This window comes from Bos mutus, chromosome 9 (genome assembly GCF_027580195.1).
Source record: "Bos mutus isolate GX-2022 chromosome 9, NWIPB_WYAK_1.1, whole genome shotgun sequence".
NCBI lineage: Eukaryota > Metazoa > Chordata > Mammalia > Artiodactyla > Bovidae > Bos > Bos mutus.
Window position 1 is genome coordinate 103,333,907 of NC_091625.1, and position 10,357 is coordinate 103,344,263.

Below are 10,357 nucleotides of genomic sequence, written 5' to 3' on the forward strand. Positions count from 1 at the left end.
TATTTTTTTCTTTAACAAATTGCTTGCAAGCTGGCCAACCCCATTTAGAGAATAAACACCTCTGTGCAGGGTGCCCTGGACTCCGGACCTGGACTCCCTTTCTTGTCTTTAGGTCTTACAACAGGTTAGTTGGTGTCGACATTAATACTAACATTAGTGTCTGACATTATGGTCCTGTTTCTCCTCTTCTTCAGAATGTGCTGCCTCTTCTCTAATTGTTATTATTCCAGTGAACCTGTGAAGTTAAACAGGAAGCCCACAGGGATGAGCTCCTGATGGATTAATGTGGGGATAATTGATACTTTTGCAAGACTGAACACTGTTCCCTGACAAGTGGCTGCTCAGGCCCCAAGGCCCGTCCCCCGCTTCACTCCCCAGCTTCCCCGCTCTCCCTCAAGACTGAGCCCCAGAGCCGCGTCCCCCCCCCCCCCTGCCGCCCCCGCACCGCCCCCCATGTGTCCCCAGTGCTCATAGGCCCTCCCACGGCTCCTGTCGCCAGGGAAGCCACGTGTGCTGTGGTGGCCACAGGCTCATCGCTTCAGGTGTGAGTCCTGGCGACCCTACCAGGTACCAACCGCCCTGTGAGCCTGATTGCTCTCTGATCTGTGTAGGTGTCAGAGTAAATGGAAGTTGACTGCATTTCTTCTCCAAGTAACAGCTGGCCATTTGAGTGGTTCTGAGCTGTTGAGAGCTCTAGGTAGTCATTGCTTATACATAGGGAAGCTTTTGACTTACATGTATTAAGTTTCTCAGCTATCAACTCACTGACTTTGCTGTTCTTCAGTGGCAAATCATGTCCGACTCTGCAACCTCACTGCAGCATGCCAGGCTTCCCTGTTCTTCACTACCTCCGGGAATTTGCTCAAACTCATGTCCATTGATTCAGTGATACCTTCCAACCATCTCATTCTCTGTCACTCCCTTCTTCTCCTACCCTCAGTCTTGCCCAGCATAGGCTCTTTACCAGTGAGTTGGCTCTTTGCGTGAGGTGGCCAAAGGATTGGAGCTTCAGCTTCAGCTTCAGCATCAATCCTTCCAATGAATATTCAGGACTGATTTCCTTTAGGGTTGATTGGTTTGATATCCTTGCTGTTCAAGGGACTCTCAAGAGTCTTCCCCAGCACAGTTTGAAAACATCAGTTCTTTGGCGTCAGCCTTCTCTATGGTCCAGCTCTCACATCTGTACATGATTACTAGAAAAGCTATAGCTTTGAGTAGATGGACCTTTGTCAGCAAAGTGATGCGTGTGCTTTTTAATATGCTGTCTAGGTTGGTCATAGTTTTTCTTCTGAGGAGCAAGCGTCTTTTAATTTCATGGCTGTAGTCACCATTTGCAGTGATTTTGGAGCCCACAAAAAGACTCACTGTTTCCATTGTTTCCCCATCTATTTGCCATGAAGTGATGGGACCAGATGCCATGATCTTAGTTTTTCAAATGTTGAGTTTTAAGCCAGCTTTTTCACTCTCCTCTTTCACTTTCATCAAGACGCTCTTTAGTTCCTCTTCACTTTGTTTCATTAGAGTGGTATCATCTGCATATCTGAGGTTGCTGCTATTTCTCCCGGCAGTCTTGATTCCAGCTTGTGCTTCATCCAGCCCAGCATTTCACATGATTGTACTCTGCATAGTAATTAAATAAGCAGGGTGACAATATACAGCCTTCACTTACTCCTTTCCTAATTTTGAACCAGTCCATTGTCCTATGTCTGGTTCTAACTGTTGCTTCTTGACCTGCATACGGGTTTCTCAGGAGGCAGGTCAAGTGGTCTGATATTCCCATCTCTTGAAGAATTTTCCACAGTTTGTTGTGATCCACACAGTCAAAGGCTTTATCGTAGTCAATGAAGCAGATGTGTTTCTGGAATTCTCTTGCTTTTTCTATGATCCAAAGGATGTTGGCAATTTGACCTCTGGTTTTTTCTAAATCCAGCTTGAACATCTAGAAGTTCTCAGTTCACGTGCTATTCAAGGCTAGCTTGAATGACTTTGGGCATTACCTTGCTGGCATGTGAAAATGAGTGCCATTATGCGGTAATCTGAACATTCTTCGGCACTGCCCTTTGTGATTGGAATGAAGACTGACCTTTTTCAGTCCTGTGGCCACTGCTGAGTTTTCCAAATTTGCTGGCATATTGAGTGCAGCGTTTTCACAGCATCATCTTTTAGAATTTGAAATAGCTCAGCTGAGATTCCATCACCTTGACTAATTTTATTTGTAGTAATGCTTCCTAAGGCCTGCTTGACTTCACACTCCAGAATGTCTGGCTCTAGGTTAGTGATCAACCATCGTGGTTATCTGGGTCATTAAGACCTTTTTTTGTATAGTTCTTCTGTGTATTCTTGCTACCTCTTCTTAATCTCTTCTGCTTCTGTTAGGTCCATACCATTTCTGTCCTTTTGTGCCCGTCTTTGCGTGAAACATTCCCTTGGTATCTCTGTTTTCTTGAAGAGATCTCTAGTCTTTCCCATTCTGTTGTTTCCTCTGTTTTTTTGCATTGTTCACTGAAGGCTTTCTTATCTCTCCTTGCTGTTGTTTGGAACGCTGCATTCAGATGGGTGTATATTACCTTTTCTCCTTTGTCTTTTACCTCTCTTCTTTTCTCAGCTATTTGTAAAGCCTCCTCAGACAACCAGTTTGGCTTATTCCATTTCTTCTTCTTGGGGATGGTTTTGGTCACTGCCTCTGTACAGTTTTATGAACTTCCTTCCATAGTTGTTCAGGCACTCTGTCTACCAGATCTAACCCCTTGAATCTGTTCGTCACCTCCACCGTATAATCATAAGGGATTTGATTAGGTCAATTGAGAATGGCCTAGTGGCTTTTCCTACTTTCTTCAGTATAAGTCTGAATTTGGCAATAAGGAGATTATGATCTGAGCCACAGTCAGCTCCAGGTCTTGTTTTTGCTGACTGTATAGAGCTTCTCAAGACTGTGAAGAAGGCTGAGCGCTAAATAATTGATGCTTTTGAACTGTGGTGTTGGAGAAGACTCTTGAGAGTCCCTTGGACTGCAAGGAGATCCAACCAGTCCATTCTGAAGGTGATCAGCCCTGGGATTTCTGTGGAAGGAATGATGCTAAAGCTGAAACTCCAGTACTTTGGCCACCTCATGTGACGAGTTGACTCATTGGAAAAGACTGATGCTGGGAGGGATCGGGGGCAAGAGGAGAAGGGGACGACAGAGGATGAGATGGCTTGATGGCATCACTGACTTGATGGACGTGAGTCTGAGTGAACTCTGGGAGTTGGTGATGGACAGGGAGGCCTGGCATGCTGCGATTCATGGGGTCGCAAAGAGTCAGACACGACTGAGCAACTGATCTGATCTGACCTGATCTGATAGAGCTTCTCTATCTTTGGCTGCAAGGATATAATCAATCTTTTTTTTTTTTTTTTTGATTCTTAAAGCCACTTTTATTTACATTATTATTTTATAGGAAATATAGTAAAGTAAGGTAAACACCTGTGAGTACATAAGAGTGTTAGGAGTGAAGCTTTATACACACATTGGAAAACAGTCACGACATTTGAACACAAAGAAGGGGATTGAAAACTACATTCTGAAAATGGTGCACCCGGGTGAAAGTGAAGCTTTCCTAGTTTTTGATGTGCTTGGTAGAAGAAAAGAAGCAATATTCCGAGCATTTGAAGAGATATGAGAAGAAGGAAATTGATGATAAATTTGCATTTGCATTACCAAGAGCTAAAGTAGACATTTTGATTCAACCAGTCCATCCTAAAGGAAATCAGTCCTGAAAATTCATTGGAAGGACAGATGCTGAAGCTGAAACTCCAATACTTTGTCCACTTGATGTGAAGAACTGACTCTCTGGAAAAGATGATGCTGGGAAAAATTGAAGGCAGGAGGAGAAGGGGATGACAGAGGATGATATGGTCGGATGGCATTACTGACTCAGTGGACATGAGTTTGAGCAAGCTCTGGGTGTTGGTGATGGACAGGAAAGCCTGGCGTGCTGCAGTCCATGGGGTCACAAAGAGTCCGACAAGACTGAGCTACTGAAGTGAACTGAACTGAATTTTAATTTTATAATGAAAAGTTTACTCGAGGACTCCCCCACTCCCTGAAAAATGACAAATTAAGGAGTTTGGGGTAATTCAAATGTTCCTTCTTAATATGCTGGTCTGCCTGCCTTCTGGTTTATAATATGCACTCACTTCATGTATTAATATTCATGTCCTATTGCTATTGTAAAAGATTATTATAAACTTAGGGGCTTAAAACAACACAGATATAGCATCTCATGGTTTTGCTTTGAGAAATCCAAAATGAATCCTATTGGACTCAGGTCCAGCTTGCCCTGTCTGTGCTCATGGAGGACATTCTGGCTGCTCCTTTTTCCAGTTTTCGAAGGCCGCCTGCGCGTCTGTGCTCATGGAGGACATTCTGGCTGCTCCTTTTTTCCAGTTTTCGAAGGCCGCCTGCGCGTCTGTGCTCATGGCCTCCTCTTCCGTCTCTAGAGTGCGTCATCCCAACCGCTGTGCACTTTTCACAGCTCCTTGTTTCTGACTCTAATTCTGCCTCCTTCTTATTAGGTCCCTTGTGATAAAATTGGAACTACACAGGTCTTTATTCACATATGCAAAATCTCCTTTAGCTGGTAAGTTAGCATAACATGTACCAACGACATTTGTGGGGGAGGGGGCTCATTACTTCATTGACCACACCTCATAATCCAATACATTCCATACTCTATGTCCTTCAAAAACAGTAGAATTGGGTGGACTAATTTAAGTTATAATCAATCTTATTTCAGTATTGACCATCTGGTGATGTCCATGTGTAGAGTCTTCTCTTGTGTTGTTGGAAGAAGGTGTTTGCTATGACCAGTGTGTTCTCTTGGCACAACTCTGTTAGCCTTTGCCCTGCTTCATTACGTACTCCAAGACCAAACTTGCCTATTACTCCAGGTATCTCTTGACTTTTTACTTTTGCATTCTAGTCCCCTAGGATGAAAAGGACATCTTTTTTTGGTGTTATTTCTAGAAGGTTTTCTAGATCTTCATAGAACCGTTCAACTTCAGTTTCTTCGGCACCTGTGGTTGAGGCATAGATTTGGATTACTGTGATGTTGAATGGTTTGCTTTGGAATCAAATTGAGATCATTCTGTCGTTTTTGAGATTGTACCCAAGTACTGCATTTCAGACTCCTTTGTTGACTCTGAGGACTACTCCATTTCTTCCAAGGGATCTAGCCCACAGTAGTAGGTATAATGGTCATCTGAATTAAATTCACCCATCCCTGTCCATTTTAGTTCACCAGTTGCTAAAATGTTGATGTTCACTCTGGCCATCTCCAGTCTGACCACTTCCAATTTACCTTGATTCATGGACCTAACATTCCAGGTTCATATGCAGTGTTGTTCTTTACAGCACTGGACTTTACTTTCACCACCAGACACATCCACAATTGGGCATCTTTTCTGCTTTGGATCAGTCTCTTCATTCTTTCTGGAGCTGTTTATCTGCTCTTCCTCAGTAGCAAATTGGACACCTACTGACCTTTGGGTTCATCTTCCAGTGTCCTATCTTTTGCCTTTTCATCCTGTTCATGGGGTTCTCAAGGCAAGAACACTGGAGTCGTTTGCCATTCCCTTCATCCGTTGACCACATTTTGTAATAGTCCACAGACTCGGGTTTGCCAGTTATACAGGTGTGTCAGCTGTAAATAATGTAATTTTTTTACTCTTTTAAAAATACTTATATGTCTGGCAGTTGAGTGTTTATAGTATGTAATCCTTTTCTAGGTATATTCATTTTTAATGTTTAAATTCTTGTTGTGTCCTAGTTTTTCAGGAGACTCTCTTAGAGAGTCCAATTGTTTGGACTCTTTTTCTCATTTATTTCTGGTTTTGCTGCATTGTGGACAGAGTAGCATATGTAATTGATCACTATTAATCAGCCTTATTTAAGATAATTTTGTTGGTTATGGCTTGACTACTTTATCAAATCCATTTTAATGAAGAGTTTTCCTTCTTTTAGCTGAGAGAATTATGTGTAGGGAGTTAACAGAAAGTCAGGACTCTTATGTGACCTCAGATGCGATAGCAGAGAAGCAGGAGCCTGACCAAAGTTGTAGTAACAATGGTCTGTTTTCTCTAAACCAGGAAAAAGCAGCGGTGGGGTCACTGATTAACCTTGCAGGAACCTACGTTTCTCGCTGCCACCCAGCTTCTCAGCTTAAAAAACAGGTATGTGGGGAGGGGTGTGCAGGTCCACAGTTGTAGAGATTTGACGGGTGCAGCCCACCTCCTCCAGCCCAGCTTCGGGTCCCCAGACCTGGCTCTGTGGCTTGTGTGCCTCCCAGATGTGTGGCCTTGGCCTGGCCACTGCATCTTTCTGGGGTCTAGCAGTTGAGGTGATGGTCGGTTTGCATCCTCGGTGTTTTTAGTACTTTGTGGGTGACTGCGTGCCGTTAACCCAGGACCTGTCACAGGTGTTGCTTGGCAGTGGTGAGGGATGTCAGCTTCGTCTGACCAGCTTTCGTTAACCTGTAGATTAAACAAGCAATAAGCTTGTGAGCATCTCTACCCGGATATTGTGATTGGAGAGTGGCTCAGAAACTTTATTTTACATATGGCAGGAGGTACCAGGGAGCAAGGTGGGGTCATGTCCAAGAATATAATCGTCACAATAGCTGCTAGTAGAAATTCTGAAAGGAAGCTGTAGAATCAGTGCAGAATGGGTTGGGGAGCTTTGCAGAGGTGTCGGAGAGAAGCCGAGCCCGGAGTGGACGGTCCCCAGGAGTGTCGGGTGGGAGGGGCTGTCGACACTTCCTAAGGATCTCATGTTTTCACCTGCCTTCCTTTACCTGTGTTGACCAAATAATAGATGCCCACCAAGTTTTCATATGTAGCCTCTGTAACAATTTTACAAATACGGTGTGTTAGGTGCTGAGCTGTGAGGGGAGCATTGGAGCTTGGCCTCTGCTGCCTTTGCCCGAAGAAGCTGAAAGGGAGCCTGTGCGGTGAGTCCTCACAGAAGCCTCGCAAGGCTCTGTGAACCTCAGCTCCAAACAGTGTCTTCTCTGGCAAGACTGTCAGGAGACAGGTCCCAAGGAGGAAGTACTAGGGCTAGGTGCTGGAGGGCTGAGACTGGGGGTCTCAGGGCCCAGTCGTGGGGGAAGCGTTTGCAGAGACCTAGGGCTCAAGCATGAAGGCAGGCCTCCTGGGCAGGTGGGTGGCATCCAGCAGAATAGTCAGTTGGTGGTGCCTCTGTCATTTACCTTTACCTTGGTCTCCTACATGGCTTTTTCATTTCATTTTGGGGAAAGCAAGTTGCAGATGAAGTGCTTTGCCCAGGGAACCACTGAAATAAACATCAGTTTGCACTGGCCCTAATTGGGCAACTGCTCTTTGTCACATGTCTTTAAATGTTTCCTGTCTTCAGATCAGAAGGTGATTCTGAAACAGATGTCTGCAGCTCTTTAATCACAGAAATCGTGGCTGGGCTGTGTTGCCATGTGCCTGAGACACACCGCGCTGCCCACCTCCCAGGGCCCCTTCCTCCTGAGGAGTGAGTCCAGGGCGCCCTGGGTGCTTGGGCCTGGGGGAGGTGTGTTGGGTTGCAGACTTCGCGGAGGAGCTGTCAGATAAGCCCTGACAGTGCGTGTGGCGACAGAGATTCTCACGCGGGATCTGCCGAGTCTGACGCCTGTGACACGGCCGCGGCAAGTGTGCAGGCCGCCGGCCCGGGGCAGACAGGCCCTCAGGACCCGCTCTCCACCCCGCAGGTGGCCCCGCCTGCTCCATGTGCTCTGCAGCATCCCCGTGCGGACCCTCTTCTGCCCCCGAGCTGTCCTGGAGGTGCTGGCTGTGCTCCGGAGGGTCAGCGCCCACTGCCGCCGCGTTTGTGGACAGGTAGCCGTGTGCGTGGAGCTGAGGCGCCGGCAGTGGGAGGACCGAAGCCTGCGCTCGCGGCAGAGGCGGAATTACCTGCGTCTGGTGCGCAGGTGCGTGCTGCGTGACCTGGTGGGCGGAGCCCTGGTGCGCAGGTCCAGGGCCTGCTGAGTGGAGTGTCATGGGCGGAGCTCTCCTGGGCGGCTCTCAGCTGATGGGCTTCTGCTCCCACTTCAGAGAATGCTTATTTTCGAGAAAAAGTGCAATAAGTGTCACTGTAAATACCACCTGTAAGTTTAGAATATGGGTTCTAGAGACCCAGCGAATTTTTGGATTTTAAAGGTAACAGCAGATCTACCCGGCGGTGCCGGCAGTGTGTATGTAGAACGCGCTGCGTCCTCACGAAGGCACCTTATAAAGGTGATAAATATTTAGCACTTACTAAATTTTAACTGATCTTATGTTTTTAGTATGAAGCTTCTGTCTCCGATGCTTTACCTGATTTTATTGCTGATTGCACTGGAATTGATCAACATTCACATGGTTCTTGGGAAGAATGCTTCAGAATACCAGCAGTACCTGAGGTCAGTGTGCACACTTTAGAACACCAGCGGTATCTGGGTCCGTGTGCACACTTCAGAACACCGGCAGTATCTGAGATCACGTGCACACTTCAGAATACCAGCAGTACCTGAGGTCAGTGTGCACACTTCAGAACACCAGCGGCATCTGGGTCCGTGTGCACATTGCAGGAGGTGAAGCTGTGTGTCAGTATTTTGAGTCGTGCTCCCTCCTATCTGACTCTGAACTGCTCTTCTCTGTGGGTTTCAGTGCAAGTCAGTGAGCCTTTAGAGCTGACAGTTCAGAAAGCTGAGTGATCTGCATGTGAATGATTTTGGAATCCCTCCCTCAGGGCCACGGGAACTCTGTCCAGACGGCGATACTGGGAGGAGGCTGTGGGGAGGCTGCACCACCCTCAGCTGCACGGGCTCCTGGAGCCTGGTCCGGCTCTAATCTGTAGATGGTCTGCTGCAGGGCCATGTAGGCACTGTAGGGCAGTGCCCCCCGCCCACTGGATGCCAGCAGCCCCCAGTCGTGACAGCCACAAAGGGCTCAGACGCCCCCAGTGCCCTTTGGGGGCACAGTCACCTCAACTGAAAGCCACAGTCTAGATAGGGGGCTGTGGATATTCATTGTATTCTTTTAACTTCTAAGTGTAAAAATTTCAAAAATTCATAGTTGGAGACAATTTTGGGCTACTTGGGAAACTTTAAGGAGAACTTGGGAAATGTGGATGTGGCCCTTCTCGCCAGTCAGAGGGCGTTCCCTGTGGGCTTCCTGGTGAGTCATCTTCCAGCAGAAGCCTTTCAGCAGCGATGGCTGCTCCCAGCAGCACGTGTCTACTGTGGAGGGGGGTGGCCCCTCTGGCGGGGGGTGAGGCTAGTGGGGTGGAAACAGGAGGCGCAGCCCCCAAGGGTCCAGTGTCTTGAGGGTCTGTTATGTGAGTGTGGTCCAGGTGGCCCCTAAGGTCCCATCAGCAGAGTGTCCTGCGTGGGCCTGGGAGCGGGTGCGCTGTGTGGCGCGTGGACGTCCACCCTGCACACTGACACTGGCGTTCTCGCCTTCATCCAGGTAGCGTTCTCTCGTTTCCATGTTGTATGTATTTCCTTTTGTGGAATCTTCAGGTGAAAATTACCTAGAGTACTTAAGTTGTGATTCCAGAATGAAGGGGATACAGTAAATCCTTGTTGCATTTACAGTGGGATAGATAAATTACTTTCTTTGTTTGAAACAGGTTCTTAAAGTGCATCTTGCAGTACACAGAGAACCTTGCAGCTTGCACCAGGCAAGACAGGAACAAGTGGGACGACGCTGTCCGTCTCACACACACGGCCTTGTTGAAGATTTGGGCTTTTATTGAGAAGAAACAGATGTTAATGCATTTAGCCGAGAAATCCACCATTAAAGTCGTCTGATAAGTCAGGATGCCTCGGGCTCTATCAGAAACCTGACTGACTGTGTGAACTTCATAGCCTGTGAATCGAAGACCCAAGGGCAGGGTGTGTTTCCAAGGGCAGGTGGTTTCGGGACTCTGCTCCAGCAGGGCCCCAGGCTTCCTGCCCTGCAGTTCTCCAGTCGCCTTCCGGCTGCTGGTGTGAGCCTCAGGTGGATCCCTGGGAAGCAGTGGCCGCAGCAGTTTGGGGCCTTGTCTCCCGACTGCGTCCTACGCAGAGGAGAGTCTTCTCACTCAGCCGTCACCCCGGTGTGGGTGGCCACATCTTACTGGCCATAGTGCTAATCTTGAAACGACGGCTGTGACCAGGACCCTGCCCTGCACTCATGGGTCAGGCTGGGTGGACATCCACCCCTGGACCAGCCACTGGAGCACGGCGGGAGGCCTTGGGCCAGTCACCCCGTCCTTGGAGCAGAGGGTGAGGTGGATGGGATGCAGAACTCGCTGGAGAGAGGTGGGGAGGAACAGCTCCTGGAAGGCCCTGGG

The 10,357-nt window shown here is 47.7% G+C and overlaps 1 protein-coding gene across 7 annotated transcripts in view; it reads left to right on the top strand.

Moving 5' to 3' along the window:
* ERMARD (ER membrane associated RNA degradation) overlaps window positions 1-9,869 on the top strand; it is a 44,651-nt gene extending 34,782 nt beyond the window's left edge. For all 7 annotated transcript variants that reach the window (XM_070377080.1, XM_070377079.1, XM_005909326.3 and 4 more), the window contains 6 exons: window positions 6,127-6,210; window positions 6,910-6,986; window positions 7,409-7,534; window positions 7,752-7,970; window positions 8,328-8,441; window positions 9,653-9,869. In XM_070377080.1, coding sequence (XP_070233181.1) covers window positions 6,127-6,210; window positions 6,910-6,986; window positions 7,409-7,534; window positions 7,752-7,970; window positions 8,328-8,441; window positions 9,653-9,833 — 801 coding nt within the window. In that variant the 3' untranslated portion in view covers window positions 9,834-9,869. The remainder of the gene's footprint in view (window positions 1-6,126; window positions 6,211-6,909; window positions 6,987-7,408; window positions 7,535-7,751; window positions 7,971-8,327; window positions 8,442-9,652) is intronic.
* Window positions 9,870-10,357: the final 488 nt, after the last annotated feature.